The sequence below is a fragment of the Nerophis ophidion genome, linkage group LG07 (assembly GCF_033978795.1).
Source record: "Nerophis ophidion isolate RoL-2023_Sa linkage group LG07, RoL_Noph_v1.0, whole genome shotgun sequence".
Lineage (NCBI taxonomy): Eukaryota > Metazoa > Chordata > Actinopteri > Syngnathiformes > Syngnathidae > Nerophis > Nerophis ophidion.
Genome location: NC_084617.1, coordinates 73,736,568 through 73,757,893, shown reverse-complemented (window position 1 = coordinate 73,757,893; position 21,326 = coordinate 73,736,568). Strand labels below are relative to the sequence as shown.

Here is a 21,326-nt window from a genome sequence, read left to right as displayed (position 1 = left end):
CATGAAGGAACATGGAGTTGTTTGTTCATCATTTCGAGTGTTTTCTATGAACAAACAAACCACACACACACACAATGTCGACAACCGAAGGAATCGGTTTAACTCTAAAATGCGAAAAGTTGGGCATGCAAAAACCGAAGTAGACCTTTTACTGTATTTTATTTGCTAGTATTTCATGTTAATATACAGTAGAGGCCAAAGGTTTGGACCCACCTCCTCCTTCAATGTGTTTTCTTTATTTTCAGGACTATTTACATTGTAGATTGTCACATCACAACTATGAATGAACACATGTGGAGTTATGTACTTAACAAAAAAAAAGGCGTGTGTTACAGACAGCAAAGCCCTGTCTGTTTGAGAGAAAGACAAGCATTATTGACCTACAGTTAACAAATAAGTTATTTCACTTTCTCTGTGTTGATTGAGCGGTGTTGAAGCAGCAGAAAAGTAAGTTATGTTAAAAGTAGAGAGTCCTGAAGCTGTTTCTGATAGAAATGGTAAAGGGGTTATACTTGTATAGCGCTTTTCTACCTTCAATCTACTCATAGTTGAAATAATAATGTAAGTGCATCATAAAGCCTACATGAACTCCATGGTGTTCAGGGATGAATAGTCTCTCCTATTGCTATTGTACTATTTTTTCAGCTATAGTTACATTAATCATTAGCAAAGTAGCAGCCTAGTTTTGAATGGCAGGGTCCCTGCTTTAACATGTTGATAAAAATATAACATTTACATAATAAACATCAACTACAGGTTTCCCAAATGCTGTAATAAATGAAACACGATGAATTGAGCATATGTCAGCATGTGGCCCTACTTTTAACTCTTTTTTTGCAAACGCTTACTAACAGTAAGTCAGTCATTTGACTTCGTAAGTCAATATTTTAACTTCATAAGTTATTATTTTGACTTTGTAAATGACAAAATCATAATAATTACGTACTTGGTATCTCAGGTAACTAGGACTGTTTTGTTCTTACTTTACGGAAAAATATTGAGATATATATCGTATATCGCCATTCAGTAGGCCTCTTCATGCGACGAAGCCGGCCTACTTCACCACAGTCTGTATTATTCTGTATTATTATTATTATACCGCCACCTCTTTGAGCTGAAATTTGACCCCCTTAACATGCTTCAAAATTCAACAAATTTGACACACACATCAGGACTGGCCAAACTTGCTATCCAATCAAAATACCAAAACCCAAAACTCAAAATTGCGCTCTAGCGCCCCCTAAGGAAAAAACACAGACAAAACTACTTGTAACTTCCGTTAGGAATGTCGTAGAGACATGAAACAAACATCTCTATGTAGGTCTGACTTAGACCTACATTTCATAAACTGTTATGCTTCAGCAAAAATCAACAGGAAGTTGGCAAAAAAAAAATTGAAAACAATAGTTTCCTAAAAAATGTAAAGTTTGCCTCTTTGAGCTGTAATTTCACCCCCTTAAAATGCTTCAAAACTCACCAAACTGGACACTCACATCAGGGCTGGCGAAAATTGCGATCTAATAAAAAAAAACAACCCCAAAACTCAAAATTGCGCTCTAGCGCCCCCTAGTAATAAAATACAGACAAAACTACTTGTAACTTCCGGTCGTAGAGACATGAAACAAAAACCTCTATGTAGGTCTCACTCAGACCTACATTTTATTCATTGACATCCTTCAGCAAAAATCAACAGGAAGTTGGCAATTCAAAAGAAAAGTTTTTTTAAGAACCCTTCACCTTTTTTCAAACACTATCTCCTCTGAGCGCGTTTGTTGTGTCGGCTACAAACTCGCACAGGAAAGAAATTGAACCCTTCTGATTAAAAGTTGATGAAAGAGTCTTTCTAACTGCTCTGGTTTTGATTTTATGAGCCTTCAAGGAACTGCTGCGCTGCTGCCGTCTCAAGATGGCCGCTTAAAAGCAGGAAGCACCAATGTGACCACACAGTGCAGAGAAGGTAGGTACTGTGCGGGTAAAGATATGTTGAATAGGTGAAGGAAGGAGGCACCACTTTCACTCCAGGATACAGAGAAGGTAGGTAACGTGCAGGTAAAGATATGTTGTCTGGGTGATGGCAGGAAGCACCAGTGTGTATGGGTCAAAGAAAGAATCACCAGTGTGACCCCAGGATGCAGGGAAGGTAGGTAACGTGCAGGTAAAGATATGTTGAATGGGTAAAGGCAGGAAACACCAGCAAAAGTCGGTCCCGGCCGTCGCTGCTTGCAGCTTTAATTTTATAGATATTTTCTGAAGCCAACGTGCTGCAAAGCCCTGACTATTTATGTCCTAACTGTGAACGGAACAAAACACGGCTCATCTTGGACACGGGGCCCGTCGTTAAGATGACAGAAGCAGACTTGGTCTGGCGTTCGTTGGCCAGCCTGCATGGAGTGGAACAAAACAGCGAGCTGCAAACCTTTCTCTGCTCCGTTCTGCTGAGGCGGGGATGACATTGGGTTTCTTGTTCTGGCAAAAGCACTCATTATTGGCAGCGAGCCCGGCCTGTGATTCCTGGGCCTGCGGGGGACGGAGACAGGAGTCATTTAATGAAGGCCCAGACCGCGGCATCCTGCGTGTTGGGGAGATCAATGCATGCAAACAATGTTCTGGAGGATTCTGAGATTAATAAGACTTCCACTTCAGAGTAATATGTTTAGTTTAGGCTTGAAAGGGGGAAAATGAGCAGCATTTGGAAGAAAGTGAGTCACTAGTTTCCGTAGCAGATGTGTGGACTTCACATCCATCAATCAGGGGAAAGCAGTGACTATGATCTTTGAAACAATATCCAGTGTGTTGTAAAGCTCCTCCGGTCTTCATTGTGTACGTTCACGAAGCAGGTTGCACCTCATGCATGTGCTAAAATAGACTGTTTTGTAAATCCCGCTCAAATGTTTTGTTGCATCTCATGCATGTGCTAAAATAGACTTTATAAATCCCGCTCATATGTTTTGTTGCACCTCATGCATGTGCTGAAATAGACTGTTTACTAAATCCCGTTCAAAGGTTTTGTTGCACCTCAAGCATGTGATAAAATAGACTGTTTTATAAATCCCGGTCAAATGTTTTGTTGCACCTCATGCATGTGCGAAAATAGACTGTTTTATAAATCCCACTCAAATGTTTTGTTGCACCTCATGCATGTGATAAAATAGACTGTTTTCTAAATCCCGCTCAAATGTTTCGTTGCACCTCATGCATGTGCGAAAATAGACTGTTTTGTAAATCCCGATCAAATGTTTTGTTGCACCTCATGCATGTGCGAAAATAGACTATTTCTAAATCTTGCTCAAATGTTTTGTTGCACCTTACGTCGCAGTAACATGACTTTATCCACGGGAGAAAAAACACTCACCAGTCCTCTGGGTCGCAGTCCCGGAAGCCTTTGGCGAAAGGATTACTGGCGATCTTCAACTGTGTGATCTAAAATCACAAGGAAATTTTTATTTTTAATTTTTTTTTTATTTTCATGCTGTCATCTGACATCACTTGAGATTGTTTGAAACAAGGTCACTAAAAACAACACACCGCATATTTTAAAATAATTTATGCAGGTTTCCTTTCACTGAGATGTCGAAGCATACAGAGGCCCTTTTTATCTGTTTTATTTTGTGGAAAAGATGCTTAAAAAAAACGTTATATATATATATATATATATATGTATGTGTGGGAAAAAAATCACAAGACTACTTCATCTCTACAGAAGTGTTTCATGAGGTGTTCACTCAATCATCAGGAGATTTTAATGAAAGCATTCACATACCATGGTTTATATAGGGCACAGAACGGGTAGGTACAGGCAGAAAAATCTCCTGATGATTGCGGGAACAGCTCATGAAACAGTTCTGTAGAGATGAAGTAGTCTTGTGATTTTTGTCCCACATATACATATATTCCGCTCTACCACGGTATCCAGCACTATTTTCTGGATTATCTAATCAAGACATATATATATTACCGTGGTAGAGCGGAATATATGTATATGTGGGACAAAAATCACAAGACTACTTCATCTCTACAGAACTGTTTCATGAGGTGTTCCCGCAATCATCAGGAGATTTTTCTGCCTGTACCTACCCGTTCTGTGCCCTATATAAACCATGGTATGTGAATGCTTTCATTAAAATCTCCTGATGATTGAGGGAACACCTCATGAAACAGTTCTATATATATATATATATATATATATATATATATATATATATATGTACTGTAGACACCATATTTATTACTTTATTTTCCTGACTATATACATTGTAGATTGTCACTGAAGGCATCAAAACTATAAATGAACACATGTGGAGTTATGTACTTCACACAATAAAAGGTGAAATAACCGAAAACATGCTTTATATCTACCAACTTGAGGGTTGCCGGTTCGATCCCCGCTTCCGCCATCCTAGTCACTGCCGTTGTGTCCTTGGGCAAGACACTTTACCCACCTGCTCCCAGTGCCACCCACACTGGTTTAAATGTAACTTAGATATTGGGTTCCACTATGTAAAGCGCTTTGAGTCACTAGAGAATAAGCGCTATATAAATATAATTCGCTTCACTTATATTCTAGATTTTTCTTTGCTCCGATTACTGCATTCTCTTCAAGCACACCATTTCTCGAAGCCTTGTTTTCAGTTATTTCACCTTCTTTTGTGAAGTACATAACTCCACATGTGTTCATTCATAGTTGTGACGCCTTCTGTGACAATGTAAATAGTCAGGAAAATATAGGAAACACATTGAATGAGGAGAAGGTGTGTCGAAACTTTTGGCTTGTACTATATATATATAAATAAATATATGTATATATATATATGTATATATGTATATGTATATATATATATGTATATATGTATATGTATATATATATATATATACATATATATATATGTATGTATGTATGTATATGTATATATATATATATGTATATGTATATATATGCATGTATATATGTATGTATGTATATATATGTGTATATATATGTATATGTATACATATGCATATATATATGTATATTTATATATATATATATATATATGTATTAGTCTAGTAGTAGGAGTCATTTTATTTTAGACCCAGGGTGATCCATATCACAGAAGAAAAACATACAACGATAAAACCCAACAAAAAAAAAGTACAAGCAAAAAAATAAAAAAAAATGCATAGAAAATAAATAAATAAACACTCCATAATAATCAATGACCAGCACACAGGCTTACTGTTAGTTATCAGTATCAGCGTTTCAACTCGTTCTCATTACATTTACATCACATACTTTTACTATATTTTTCTTAAATTTTTAGGGCTGCAAGCAAAAAAATTGAATAGGAGAAAAACAAGTGTTGTTGCTTTGATTAATCATTTAATGAGTGGAGTGGCCGGAACTTTAAAGCTATAGTTTCCGCACGGCCGCTGCAATTGAGCGTACATGAGAGCTGTGGCGTGTGGGTGCTGGGATCGGTGTGGCGGCCGACAGCAAAAAATTTATTTTGTATATTTTCTACTCGTGCACACATGTTAAAAGTAAAGTTTCAACGTCAATGATGATGTGCATTCATTAGATAAAAGAAGGAAGGTCATGGCAGGCATAAAAATTGTTGTTTATTTCTACTACTCTCCCAAAAATACACATTGAGGCTGTTAAGTGTGTTTTATCTGATTAATCATGCAAACTATTCAATAAATTAGTCACTTATGAAAATAATAAAAGTTTTTTTTTGTTTTTCTTTGACAATATGTGGGCCAAAGAAGCTTGAGCTGCAGGCCCCAAAAAAAAGGACACCCCTGATTTATTGTATTATCTAAGCTTATATTTAATAATAAGTCCTTTTATGCAAACATGGCTCTTACACTGGCTGCCAAGAATAATAAAACTGCAGTAGGTTTTATCTTTATCTCGGCTCTTGCTGATCCATTAATACAATATATGTTTGTTTCCAACAGGATAAAAACACATCAATTAGCCAATCGTACTTATTACACATTTCTGGGTGTTATACATTTGTTTTTCTGGCAGCTACTTTTACAAAATGAAAATGGCCGAGTTTATTTTCCAAGCTTAGTTCAACTCAGACAAAAGGAATAGTCGTGTTTTGTTGGAACATCAACAAAATTATTGTATCCACAATTCATGTTATATTAAAAAGTCGACAACCAAAAAATGTGCATCAATTTTGGTTGTCTTGTATTTTAATATACATTTATTTCTAGTTTAATATTTTTTTTATGTCACCATTATTGTTGATTTTTATACTATGACTGACAACATTTAGATTGAAGTCAAGTCAAACTTTATTTATTCAGCACATTAAAACAATTAAAACTGTGGGCCGGGGGCCATTTGCGGCCCGCAGGTAATTTTTTAAACGGCCCCACAGCACATTTTAAAAATACGATTGAAAATTTTTTAAAACGTAAAAAGTGATATAAAGGCGCAAAGGGGTGAAATGTAACAAAACATTTTTGCAATGTTGACTCTAATAACACAAAGCTGCCATGCAGGCTGTTTCTTTCTTTAAAAAATAATAATGAATCAAAATCAATGTCATTGTGAATTATTGACCTATTCAAGGCTCCAATTACGTCACATTAAATATTCCACTTTGAGATATTTTTTGGGGGGAAATGTAGCATATTTTGTGTTTGCCATATAAAAAACTGAACTGTTTTTTTTTTTTTTTTACGAAGGGCCTAAAACGAACAAAAAAAACACCATAAACAACAATAAAACTTATGATTGACGGATATATCTGAAGTTGATCTCGAGATTATTGTGTTAAAAGTAAACGGCAAAAAATATATATATATATATTTTCTAACACTTAACTGAGTAGGAACCTTTTGGATCCCCAATAATTTTAGTGTGATTCGTTTTTAAGTATCATTGCTAAAAAATGATAATTAATTAAAATCAATGGTGTTATGAGTTATTGACCTTTTTAATGCTCCAATTATTATAACATTTAAAATATTCGACTTAAAAATTATTGGATGAAAATATTGCATTTTCCATGAAAAAAATTGTTTTTTTGTGACAAAAAGAGCCCATCCATCCATTTTCTACCGCTTATTCCCTTTTGGGGTCGCGGGGGGGCGCTGGCGCCTATCTCAGCTACAATCGGGCGGAAGGCGGGGTACACCCTGGACAAGTCGCCACCTCATCACACGGCCAACACAGATAGACAGACAACATTCACACACTAGGGACCATTTAGTGTTGCCAATCAACCTATCCCCAGGTACATGTCTTTGGAGGTGGGAGGGGCCTATCCCCAGGTACATGTCTTTGGAGGTGGGAGGGGCCTATCCCCAGGTGCATGTCTTTGGAAGTGGGAGGAAGCCGGAGTACCCGGAGGGAACCCACGCATTCACGGGGAGAACATGCAAACTCCACACAGAAAGATCCCGAGCCTGGATTTGAACCCAGGACTGCAGGAACTTCGTATTGTGAGGCAGACGCACTAACCCCTCTTCCACCGTGAAGCCCATTAAAGGAAATAGTTAAGGAAAATTATAATTCATTTATTAATTCATACAATAGACCAGGGGTCACCAACCTGTTTGAAACCAAGAGCTACTTCTTGGGTACTGATTAATGCCAAGGGCTACCAGTTTGATACACACTTAAATAAATTGCCAGAAATAGCCAATTTGCTCAATTTACCTTTAATAAATAAATCTATATATTAAAAAAATGGGTATTTCTGTCTGTCATTCCGTCGTACATTTTTTGTAGAGAATAAATGATGAAAAAAAAAACAAAAGAGAAAACATGAAAAAAATGAAAATTTAATTTTGATGCATAGTTTATCTTCAATTTCGATTCTTTAAAATTCAAAATTCAACCAAAAGAAAATTAAGAGAAAATCTAGCTAATTTGAATCTTTTGGAAAAAATGTAAAAAAGAATTTATGGAACATCAGTAGTCATTTTTCCTGATTAAGATTAATTTTAGAATTTTGATGACATGTTTTAAATAGGTTAAAATCCAATCTGCATTTTGTTAGAATATATAACAAATTGGACCAAGCTATATTTCTAACAAAGACAAGTCATTATTTCTCCTAGATTTTCCGGAACAAAAATATTAAAAGAAATTCAAAGTACTTTGAAATAAAGATTTAAATTTGATTCTACAGATTTTCTACATTTGCCGGAATAATTGTTTTGAATTTTAATCATAATAAGTTTGAAGAAATATTTCACAAATATTCTTCGTCGAAAAAACAGAAGCTAAAATGAATAATTAAATTAAAATGTATTTATTATTCTTTACACTAAAAAAAAATAATTACTTGAACATTGATTTAAATTGTCAGGAAAAAAGAGGAAGGAATTTAAAAGGTAAAAAAAGGTATATGTGTTTAAAAATCCTAAAATAATTTTTAAAGTTGTATTTTTCTCTAAAATTGTCTTTCTGAAAGTTATAAGAAGCAAAGTAAAAAAACAAATGAATTTATTTAAACAAGTGAAGACCAAGTCTTTAAAATATTTTCTAGGATTTTCAAATTGTATTTGAGTTTTGTCTCTCTTAGAATTAAAAATGTCCAGCAAAGCGAGACCAGCTTGCTAGTAAATAAATACAATTTAAAAAATAGAGGCAGCTCACTGGTAAGTGCTGCTATTTGAGCTATTTTTAGAACAGGCCAGCGGGCGACTCATCTGGTCCTTATGGTGACCTCTGCCATAGGTACACATTTATAAATGGAATTTCGATGTTTTGTCTGCACCTAATTGAAACTTGACGAACTATTTCGTCGCGTTTCATTACGCATAGAAAACAAAAAGTGTAGCTGGTCTTACTCACCCTGTGATTCTGGTACGCTGTCACCGCAGTAAAGCGAGTTTCCTCGAAAACAAAAGTCTTGTAATTTTCCTCGGCGTATTTCTCGCTGTCCTTGCGTGGGTCCACGTACACCACGTGGAACCTGGGCTGGTAGCGGTGCATGGAGTTCAGAATGATCTGGAAGCCAGGAGGAAAAAGGAGGTCCGTGTCAGTGATCGGGACTTACAATTAAAAATAAAATAGATGTATTTAAAAAAAAAAAGTAGAAACAAATAAAAATTAAAGCTGCAAGCAGCGATGGACGGGACCGACTTTGGCTGCTGCCCCCGCGACCCAAGCCCGGATAACAAATATTTCACACGAGGGCGAAGCACAATTAATGAACAACTGATAATAAAACAGAGATATATACTTCTTAGCAGCATGAGCGCAGCGGTTCTTTGAAGGCTCGTAAAATTAAACCGGAGCAGTTATTAAGAAATATTTTAATAACTTTTAATTAGAAGGGTTCAATCTCTCTCTTTTGCAAGTTTGAAGCCGACACAACAAACGAGCTCAGAGGAGATAATGTTTGAAAAAAGGTGACGGGTTTTTACTAAACTTTTGTTTTGAAGGGGTAATTGCCAACTTCCTGTAGATTTTTGCTGGAGGATGTCAATTATTAAAATGTAGGTCTAAGTAAGACCTACATAGAGGTTTTTTTTTCATGTCTGTTTGACATCCCTACCAGAAGTTACAAGCAGTTTTGTCTGTGTTTTCTTCCCAAGAGCAGTTTTGTCTGTGTTTTATTCCTAGGGAGCTCTAGAGCGCAATTTTGAGTTTTGGGTTGTTGTTTTTTATTAGATCGCAATTTTCGCCAGTCCTGATTTGTGTGTCCAGTTTGATGAGTTTTGAAGCATTTTAAGGGGGTCAAATTACCGCTGAAAGAGGCAAAAATTACATTTTTCAGGAAACTTTGCGCATGGGTTCTTTGAAGGCGCGTAAAATCTAAACCGGAGCAGTTATATAATTTATTTTTTTAAACTTTTAATCAGAATGGTTCAATCTCTCTCCTGTGCGAGTTTGATGCCGACACAACAAACTCGCTCAGAGGAGATAATGTTTGAAAAAAGGTGACGGGTTTTAACTAAACTTTTGTTTTGAAGGGGTAACTGCCAACTTCCTGTTGATTTTTGCTGAAGGATGTCAATTATTAAAATGTAGGTCTAAGTGAGACCTACATAGAGGTTTATGTTTCATGTCTCTCTGACATTTCTACCGGAAGTTACAAGCAGTTTTGTCTGTGTTTTCTTCCCAAGAGCAGTTTTGTCTGTGTTTTATTCCTAGGGAGCGCTAGAGCGCAATTTTGAGTGTTGTTTTTTTTTTTTTATTAGATCGCAATTTTTGCCAGTCCGGGTGCGTGTGTCCAGTTTGGTGAGTTTTGAAGCATTTTAAAGGGGTCAAATTACCACTCAAAGAGGCAAAATTTACATTTTTCAGGAAACTTTGCGCAGGGGTTCTTTGAAGGTGCGTAAAATCTAAACCGGAGCAGTTATATAATTTCAGAAAGGTTCAATCTCTCTCCTGTGCGAGTTTGAAGCCGACACAACAAACACGCTCAGAGGAGATAATGTTTGAAAAAAGGTGACGGGTTTTTACTAAACTTTTGTTTTGAAGGGGTAATTGCCAACTTCCTGTAGATTTTTGCTGGAGGATGTCAATTATTAAAATGTAGGTCTAAATGAGACCTACATAGAGGTTTTTGTTTCATGTCTGTCTAACATTTCTACCGGAAGTCACAAGCAGTTTTGTCTGTGTTTTCTTCCCAAGAGCAGTTTTGTCTGTGTTTTATTCCTAGGGAGCTCTAGAGCGCAATTTTGAGTTGTTTTTTTTTTTTTTTTTTTTTTTATTAGATCACAATTTTCACCAGTCCTGATGTGTGTGTCCAGTTTGGTGAGTTTTGAAGCATTTTAAGGGGGTCAAATTACCGCTGAAAGAGGCAAAAATTACATTTTTCAGGAAACTTTGCGCATGGGTTCTTTGAAGGCACGTAAAATCTAAACAGGAGCAGTTATATCATTTATTATTTTAAACTTTTAATCAGAAAGGTTCAATCTCTCTCCTGTGCGAGTTTGATGCCGACACAACAAACTCGCTCAGAGGAGATAATGTTTGAAAAAAGGTGACGGGTTTTAACTAAACTTTTGTTTTGAAGGGGTAACTGCCAACTTCCTGTTGATTTTTGCTGAAGGATGTCAATTATTAAAATGTAGGTCTAAGTGAGACCTACATAGAGGTTTATGTTTCATGTCTCTCTGACATTTCTACCGGAAGTTACAAGCAGTTTTGTCTGTGTTTTCTTCCCAAGAGCAGTTTTGTCTGTGTTTTATTCCTAGGGAGCGCTAGAGCGCAATTTTGAGTGTTGTTTTTTTTTTTTTATTAGATCGCAATTTTTGCCAGTCCGGGTGCGTGTGTCCAGTTTGGTGAGTTTTGAAGAATTTTAAAGGGGTCAAATTACCACTCAAAGAGGCAAAATTTACATTTTTCAGGAAACTTTGCGCAGGGGTTCTTTGAGGGTGCGTAAAATCTAAACCGGAGCAGTTATATAATTTCAGAAAGGTTCAATCTCTCTCCTGTGCGAGTTTGAAGCCGACACAACAAACACGCTCAGAGGAGATAATGTTTGAAAAAAGGTGACGGGTTTTTACTAAACTTTTGTTTTGAAGGGGTAATTGCCAACTTCCTGTAGATTTTTGCTGGAGGATGTCAATTATTAAAATGTAGGTCTAAATGAGACCTACATAGAGGTTTTTGTTTCATGTCTGTCTAACATTTCTACCGGAAGTCACAAGCAGTTTTGTCTGTGTTTTCTTCCCAAGAGCAGTTTTGTCTGTGTTTTATTCCTAGGGAGCTCTAGAGCGCAATTTTGAGTTTTTTTTTTTTTTTTTTTTTTTTTTTTATTAGATCACAATTTTCACCAGTCCTGATGTGTGTGTCCAGTTTGGTGAGTTTTGAAGCATTTTAAGGGGGTCAAATTACCGCTGAAAGAGGCAAAAATTACATTTTTCAGGAAACTTTGCGCATGGGTTCTTTGAAGGCACGTAAAATCTAAACAGGAGCAGTTATATAATTTATTATTTTAAACTTTTAATCAGAAAGGTTCAATCTCTCTCCTGTGCGAGTTTGATGCCGACACAACAAAACGCTCAGAGGAGATAATGTTTGAAAAAAGGTGACGGGTTTTTACTAAACTTTTGTTTTGAAGGGATAATTGCCAACTTCCTGTAGATTTTTGCTGGAGGATGTCAATTAATGAAATGTAGGTCTAAGTGAGACCTAAATAGAGTTTTTTGTTTAATGTCTCTACGACGTTCCTACCGGAAGTTAGAAGCAGTTTTGTCTGTGTTTTCTTCCCCAAAGCAGTTTTGTCTGTTTTTTACCTAGGAGCAGTTTTGTCTGTTTTATTCCTAGGGAGCGCTAGAGCGCAATTTTTAGTTTTGGGGTTTGGTTTTTTATTAGATCGTAATTATTGCCCGTCCTGTGTGTGTCCAGTTTGGTGAGTTATGAAGCATTTTAAGGGTTTCAAATTACAGCTCAAAGAGGAACATTTTGTTTTGAAGGGGTTTTTGCCAAATTTTTGTAGATTTTTGATGAAGAACCTCAGTGTATGAACTCTAGGTCTAAGTGAGACCTACATAGAGGTTTTTGTTTCATGTTTCTAAGACATTCCAAACGGACGTTACAAGCAGTTTTGTCTGGGTTTTTTCCAAGAGGGCGCTAGAGCGCAATTTAGATTATTTGGGGTGTAGTTTTTTTATTAGATGGCATTTTTCGCCAGTCCTGACGTGTGTGTAAAATTTAGTGAGTTTTAAAGCATGTTAAGGGGGTCAAATTACAGCTCAAAGAGGCGGCGGAATAATAACAATAATAATAATAATCCATCCATCCATCCATTTTCTACCGCTTATTCCCTTTTGGGGTCGCGGGGGGCGCTGGCGCCTATCTCTGCGGAATAATAATAATAAAACCTTAAAAAATACAATAGTGCAATTTTTGCCTGTCCTGATGTGTGTGTCCAGTTTGGTGAGTTTTGAAGCATTTTAAGGGGTCAAATTACAGCTCAAAGAGGCAAAAATGACATTTTTTTAGGGAAATATTGTTTTGAAGGGGTTTTTGCCAACTTCCTGTTGATTTTTGCTGAAGAAAGTCAGTGTATGAAATCTAGGTCTAAGTCAGACCTACATAGCGCGTTTTTGTTTCATCTCTGTACAACATTCTTAACGGAAGTTACAAGCAGTTTTGTCTGTGTTTTGTCCTAGGTGGCGCTGGAGGGCAATTTTGATTTTTGGGGTTTAGTTTTTTTTTTATTAGATGGCAAGGTTCGCCAGTCCTGATGTGTGTGTAAAATTTGGTGAGTTTTGACGCATTTTAAGGGGGTCAAATTACAGCTCAAAAAGGCCAAAATTACATTTTTTTAGGGAAATTTTGTTTTGAAGGGGTTTTTGCCAACTTCCTGTTGATTTTTGCTGAATAAAGTCAGTGTATGAAATGTAGGTCTAAGTGAGACCTACATAGAAATGTTTGTTTCATGTCTGTACAACATTCTTAACGGAAATTACAAGCAGTTTTGTCTGTGTTTTGTCCTAGGTGGCGCTGGAGGGCAATTTTGATTTTTGGGGTTTAGTTTTTTTTTATTAGATGGCAAGGTTCGCCAGTCCTGATATGTGTGTAAAATTTGGTGAGTTTTGACGCATTTTAAGGGGGTCAAATTACAGCTCAAAAAGGCCAAAATTACATTTTTTTAGGGAAATTTTGTCTTGAAGGGGTTTTTGCCAACTTCCTGTTGATTTTTGCTGAAGAAAGTCAGTGTATGAAATGTAGGTCTAAGTGAGACCTACATAGAAATGTTTGTTTCATGTCTCTGCGACTTTCCAAACGGACGTTACAAGCAGTTTTGTCCGTGTTTTTTTCTAGGGGGCGCTAGAGGGCAATTTTGATTTTTGGGGTTTAATTTTTTTTTTTATTAGATGGCATTTTTCGCCAGTCCTGATGTGTTTGTAAAATTTGGTGAGTTTTAAAGCATTTTAAGGGGGTCAAATTACAGCTCAAAGAGGCAAAAATGACATTTTTTTAGGGAAATTTTGTTTTGAAGGAGTTTTTACCAACTTCCTGTTGATTTTTGCTGAAGAAAGTCAGTGTATGAAATGTAGGTCTAAGTGAGACCTACATAGACGTTTTTGTTTCATGTCTCTACGACATTCCAAACGGAAGTTACAAGCAGTTTTGTTCGGGTTTTTTCCTAGGGGGCGCTAGAGTGCAATTTTTATTTTTGGGGTTTGGTTTTTTAATTAGATGGCAATGTTTCCCATACCGGTGTGTGTGTAAAATTTGGTGAGTTTTGAAGCATGTTAAGGGGGTCAAATTTCAGCACGAAGGTGCGGAATAATAATAATAATGAAGAATAAAACCTTAGAAACATTCAATCCCTAATAACAGATTTGTTGTGTGTGTGTGGTCTTGTAGACAAATAATAATACATTATTATCATAATAATTATGAATATAATAGTCATATATTGGACTTAAATGTGCTTACATGTCCGTTGTCGTCCAGGAGGTTGTTGGTGAGTTTGAGTTTATCAAAAGAAACAATTTGCTTCATCCACTGGGCGCCCTTGGCCGGGGAGTCCGGGTGGTAGTGCACCCTCCCTGGCGTGGCCGGGTCAGCCTTGCCCGCCACCAGCCAGGAAGAACTGTGGAATGCATACCTGCAGAATCACGTTCATCCCAAGGTTTTAGTCATCATTTCAGGCTTGGTGGTGAACATAAGTGTCTTCATCCAATACACAACTAGTCATATTTTATGTGTGGAATGTGGCAAAGTTCACCTGTAACGTTTGTCGTCCACCGGCAAGAAGTCCATGAGGAGCATGTAGTCCGCCATGGGATCCATCCCGAATATTTTCACTTGGAAAGTTGGAAACATTCTCCTGGAAAGAGTGAAAAAAAAAAAAAAAAAAAAAAAAAAAAAAAGGTTCATTAATGTGGATTAAAATAGTCCTAAATCAGGGGTGTCCAAACTTTTTCCACTGAGGGCCTCACACTGAAAAATGAAAGCATATTTTTTTTATTTTAAAAACCAATACAATATATGTATAACAAATATACATTTAGGCCTCAACTCAGTTATGATCCCGGGGACCCCAAAGGGTTTTGGTCCAAAAAAAAATTAAAAATGTGTCATTATTCAGTTTTATTATTTTCATTATTATTTAAGTTTTAAATCTCTAGACCAGAAGTCACCGTAAGGACCAGGTGGGCCTGTTCTAAAAATAGCTCAAATAGCAGCACTTACCAGTGAGCTGCCTCTATTTTTTAAATTGTATTTATTTACTAGAAAGCTGGTCTCGCTTTGCTGGACATTTTTAATTCTAAGAGAGACAAAACTCAAATAAAATTTGAAAATCCTAGAAAATATTTTAAAGACTTGGTCTTCACTTGTTTAAATAAATTCCTTTATTTTTTTATTTTGCTTATTATAACTTTCAGAAAGACAATTTTAGAGAAAAAATACAACCTTAAAAATGATTTTAAGATTTTAAAACACATATACCTTTTTATCTTTTAAATTCCTTCCTCTTCTTTCCTGACAATTTCAATCAATGTTCAAGTATTTATTTTTATTTTTTATTGTAAATAATGATAAATACATCTTAATTTAATTCTCCATTTTAGCTTCTGTTTTTTCGACGAAGAATATTTGTGAAATATTTCTTCAAACTTATTATGATTAAAATTAAAAAAAAAATATTCTGGCAAATCTAGAAAATCTCTAGAATCAAATTGCAACATTTTCTTGTTACATTTCACCTGTTCGCTCTTTTATACCACTTTTTATGTTTTAAATTTTTTTCAATTGTATTTTTAAAATGGCCCGCGGGCCGCACTTTGGACACCCCTGTCCTAAATAATTAATAGTAATAATAAATGCATTTGTTGCACTTTTGCATGCATTTTAGCTTTTTTTTTGTACAAGCCCCACTTTGCATATTTTTCACAAACGTGCACTTTGACACACTTTTGCATTTTTAATGTGTAAATATGACCACACACTTTGCTTTTTGCACACATTAGAATAATATTAATAATAAAAAAAGAAGTCCTCTGCTTGAGCGAGCTGACTAATTTGTTGACGTCATTGAAAGTGATCACAAATCAACGCCAAAGTCTGGGCTCGCTGAGGCTGAGGAAGCTTGAAAAAGTGCTACAGCATCAATAATGCTTCAAATTACGCACGCAAACTTGCACGATTGGGTCTGATTATTGGGGAAAAAACCCCCACAAAATTACAAAATTGACCCAGCGGGCTAAAAATAAGGAGATGTTTTTTTTTTTTCAACAAGTTTGGTTATGTTAATAATCAATAATTCGGTTTTGTAGAGCACGTGGAAACATGTCAGGTGCTGCACACACACACACACACACACACACACACACACACACACACACACACACACACACACACACACACACACACACACGTTCCAATAAAATACCATTGGTATAGATTACATTAATAAGTCATCATAAAATGCTGTAATAATAATAATAATAAAGGGACATGTAGACACACATGTCCCTTTATTATTTTCATTTTTTGAATTTTTATGTTTTATGAATTATTTTCTAAAAATAAAACACACAAAATATACATTAAAAATAATAATAATAAAGGGACATGTAGACACACATGCCCCTTTATTACTTTTTATTGTGTGTGTGTGTGTTGTTTTCCTCTGTTTTTCACATGTTTTATTTTTGGAAAATAATTTTAAAAAATATCAATTCAAAGAATGAAAATAATAAAGGGACATGTGTGTCCCTTTATTATTTTCATTTTTTGAATCTATATTTTCATAAATGAATTGATATTTTTAAAAATTATTTTCCAAAAAATAAAACAGAGGAAAAACAAAACACACATGACAAAACAAATAAAACCAAACCAACCCCAAAAAAAGTTGACATGATACTAGAAAACAATTACAAATTTAAAAATTGTAATGATAACAAAAATAATAATAACTAAAAAAACAATAAATAATTATTATTATTTTTCATACATTAACTTTCTGACCAAACCAGTCTATTGACTTTTGCAGACTTTTAAAGTCCCTTTATTTTATTTTTTTGGAGCACTGTATATCATAATCTTCATAACCTTATAATTAATAAATGTACTGTACACAGTTGATATGTCATAAACTTGTTGTACAAAAACGAAATAGTAGTATTTAGATAAATAATTTAGAGCAAAAATAATAACAATAAAGAAAGCGGATTTGAAAAGACTGGTTTTGATAATGAAAATGAAACATGGACATGATTTAAATTACATTTAAATTAAAATCTTCTCTAAGAACACATATTTTTATTTCAATAAAAGCCGGCTTCAAACATGGTAAAAAATTTCTCCCCCCCCCCAAAAAATAATAAAATACTGTGAGGTTGGTACAATTATGCATGCTAATTATTTGACTATATTATTCCCACTTTACGTGTAGACACACATGTTCCTTTACTATTTTTATTTTTGGAATTCATATTTTTATAAATTATTTAAAAAAATGAAACATGTGACAAACAGAGGAAAAAACAAACAAATAAAACCAAACCAACCCAAAAAAAGTTTACAAGATCCTAGAAAAAATTATAAATGGAAAAATGTTAATAATAATAACAAAAATAATAAGAATTAAAAAAAAGATAATAATAAAAATAAGAGCAATAATAATTCATACATTCTATTGACTCTTGCAGACTTTTAAAGTCCTTTTATTTATTTTTTGGGGCGCACTGTATATCATCATTTTCATAACCTTATAACTAATAAATGTACTGTACACAGTTAATATGTCATAAATATATTGTGCAAAAACGAAATAGTAATATTTAAATAAATAATTTAGAGCAAAATAATGACAAAAAAAATTATAATTTGAAAAGACTTTTGATAATAAAAATGAAACATGGACATGATTTAAATTACATTTAAACCACATTTTTAATCAAAATTTTCTCTAAAAACACATATTTTTATTTGAATAAAAGCCGGCTTCAAACATGGTAGAAACCCCCCCTCCGCAAAATAATAAAAAATACTGTGAGGTTGGTACAATTATGCAAGCGAGTTATTTTACTATATTATTCAAACTTTACGAGTAGACACACATGTCTACACGTAAATATTATTATATTTTTATAAATAATTTTCCAAAAATAAAACATGTGACAAACAGAGGAAAAACAAAACAAATAAAACCAAACCAACCCAAAAAAAGTTTACAAGATCCTAGAAAAATGTTTAAATGGAAAAATTTTAATAATAATAATAATTTACAAAAAAGATAATAATACAAATAAAAGTAATAATAATTCATACATTCTATTGACTTTTGCAGACTTTTAAAGTCCTTTTATAAAAATTTTTGGAGCACTGTATTTCATCATTTTCATAGCCTTATAATTAATAAATGTACTGTACACATAACTTTATAATTAATAAATGTACTGTACACAGTTAATATGTCATAAATATATTGTGCAAAAACGAAATAGTAGCATTTAAATAAATAATTTAGAGCAAAAATAATAACAGTAAAGAAAGTGGTAATTTGAAAAGATTGCTTTTGATAATAAAAATGGAACATGGACATGATTTGAATTAAATTTAAATCATATTTTAAATTAAAATAATTTCTAAGAACACAGTTTTATTTGAATAAAAGCCGGCTTCAAACATAAAAATAATAAAATACTGTGAGGTTTGTTCCTATTTTCATAAATTATTTTCAAAAATAAAACATGTGACAAACAGAGGAAAAACAAAACAAATAAAACCAAACCAACCCCAAAAAAGTTTACAAGATACTAGAAAAAAATCTAAATGGAAAAATGTTAATAATAATAATAATTTTAAAAATCTATATAATAATGAAAATAAAAGCAATAATAATTCATACATTCTATTGACTTTTGCAGACTTTTAAAGTCCTTTTATTTATTTTTTTGGAGCACTGTATATCATCATTTTCATAACCTTATAATTAATAAATGTACTGTACACAGTTAATATGTCATAAATATATTGTGCAAAAACGAAATAGTAGTATTTAAATAAATAATTTAGAGCACAAATAATAACAATAAAGAAAAGGATAATTTGAAAAGACTGCTTTTGATAATAAAAATGGAACATGGACATGATTTAAATTACATTTAAATCACATTTTAAACTAAAATTTTCTCTAAGAACACATATTTTTATTTCAATAAAAGCCGGCTTCAAACATAAAAATAATAAAATACTGTGAGGTTTGTACAATTATGCAAGCAAATTATTTCACTACATTATTCCCACTTTACGGGAAAATATTATTTTCATTATTGGAATTCCTATTTTTATAAATTATTTTCAAAAAATTAAACATGTGACAAACAGAGGAAAAACAAAACAAATAAAACCAAACCAACCCCCAAAAAAGTTGACAAGATCCTACAAAAAAATTTAAATGGAAAAATGTTAATTATAATAATAATTAAAAATATATATATAATAATAAAAATAAAAGTAATAATAATTCATACATTCTATTGACTTTTGCAGACTTTTAAAGTCCTTTTATTTATTTTTTGGAGCACTGTATATCATCATTTTCATAACCTTATAATTAATAAATGTACTGTACACAGTTAATATGTCATAAATATATTGTGCAAAAACGAAATAGTAATATTTAAATAAAAAATTTGGAGCACAATAATGACAAAAACATTATTATTTAAAAAAACTGCTTTTGATAATAAAAATGAGACAGGGACATGATTTAAATGACATTTAAATCACATTTTAAACTAAAAATTTCTCTAAGAACACATATTTTTATTTGAATAAAAGCCGGCTTCAAACATGGTAGAACATCCCCCCCCCCCCCCTCAAAAATAATAAAATACTCTACCGCGACCCCAAAAGGGAATAAGCGGTAGAAAATGGATGGATGGATGGATGGTACAATTATGCAAGCTAATTATTTCACTATATTATTCCCACTTTACGTGTAGACACACTTTATTACTTTTTATTTTTGGAATTCATATTTTCATAAATTATTTTCAAAAATAAAACAGAGGAAAAACAAAAACAAATAAAACCAAACCAACGCCAAAAAAGTTTACAAAATCCTACAAAAAAATCTAAATGGAAAAATGTTAATTATGATAATAATGAAAAATATATATATATATATATATAATAAAAATAAAAGTAATAATAATTCATACATTCTATTGACTTTTGCAGACTTTTAAAGTCTTTTTATTTATTTTTTTGGAGCACTGTATATCATCATTTTCATAACCTTATAATTAATAAATGTAATATGTCATAAATATATTGTGCAAAAACGAAATAGTAGTATTTAAATAAATAATTTAGGGCCAAATAATGACAAAAAAATTATAATTAGAAAAAACTGCTTTTGATGCTAAAAATGAGACATGGACTATCATTGTCTTCACCTTCCCGCCTTGGTGACGATCATCTCCGTGCCCAGCTGGTTAAATTCATCCCACAGAGCCTTCATCTCCAGCTGCACGTTAATGTTGGTCACCTTGGGGTTCTTCTTCACCAAGTTCTTGCCCGTGGGCGTGGAGGAGGACGAGGCCGAGGAGCAGGGAGTCCCGGCGGGGTCTCCCGGAGCCGCGGCCGGCGGAGGCACCGGCGGGGGCGGGTAGCTGTAGGCGGGCTGCGCGGCCGGGCAGGGCTCGAAGTGCGCTTCATGCTGGGTGTAAGCATCCCCGGGGGACGGAGACAGGTGATATCCCGCCGGCGTGTTCAGGCTGCTCAGACTACTGCTGGTGAAGGCTGCAACATCGCAAAAATGGGACAGCTGCGTCAGCCACGGACTGGAAATGGCTGAAATCATCCCAGATAGGACATAAAAAAAAGAAGAAAAAAAAAATTATTTATTTTTTTTTTACACAAAAATCCAAATGATGACGTCAGCTTTGTTTTTTTTTTGTTTTTAAATCCCACGCGAAGTTGCGTCCGAAAGTGTCCGAAAATCCTGCAGGAAAAGTTCTGGCTGCTGCATGCATGCATGCGTGTGCGTGGATAAATGTGTGTGTGTGTTTAAGTGTGTGTGTGTGTGTTATCTGGCGCGGAAGGGCCTCCCCTTTGCGATAAAAAACCGGTTCTTATTTCTATTTAGATAAGAGCTGCGATGCGCCTTTCCTCCGCTTTCATGGGATCCGACTGATTGACACACAAGCGCACTACTTTTTTTCCCTGCACAAAACAGGACTTGAGTTTGTGTTTATTTGCAACTTGAACGCATCACCAGGGCCGGTTTCTCTAGTCCAGTGGTTCTCAGCCTTTTTTCGGTGAACATTTTTGTTTAATTCAAGTACCCCCTAATCCAGTGTTTTTCAACACGAGTGTGCCTTGAAACAGTGCTCCCTAAACCTTTTTTGTATCCGCGGACCGGTCAATGCTTAATAATTTGTCCCGC

The 21,326-nt window shown here is 34.3% G+C and overlaps 1 protein-coding gene across 3 annotated transcripts in view; it reads right to left on the bottom strand.

Annotated features, from left to right (window-relative positions):
* The window catches only part of tbx1 (T-box transcription factor 1), a 34,813-nt gene that overhangs the window by 3,559 nt on the left and 9,928 nt on the right, over positions 1–21,326 (bottom strand). The window contains exons 2-7 of one of the 3 annotated variants that reach the window (XM_061907085.1): positions 20,335–20,680; positions 14,646–14,747; positions 14,354–14,525; positions 8,801–8,956; positions 3,353–3,420; positions 2,417–2,517 (exon numbers count right to left, since the gene is read on the bottom strand). In XM_061907085.1, coding sequence (XP_061763069.1) covers positions 2,417–2,517; positions 3,353–3,420; positions 8,801–8,956; positions 14,354–14,525; positions 14,646–14,747; positions 20,335–20,680 — 945 coding nt within the window. Of the gene's footprint in view, positions 1–2,416; positions 2,518–3,352; positions 3,421–8,800; positions 8,957–14,353; positions 14,526–14,645; positions 14,748–20,334; positions 20,742–21,326 lie in introns of those variants that run through there. The other 2 variants (XM_061907084.1, XM_061907086.1) reach the window with 2 other exon arrangements.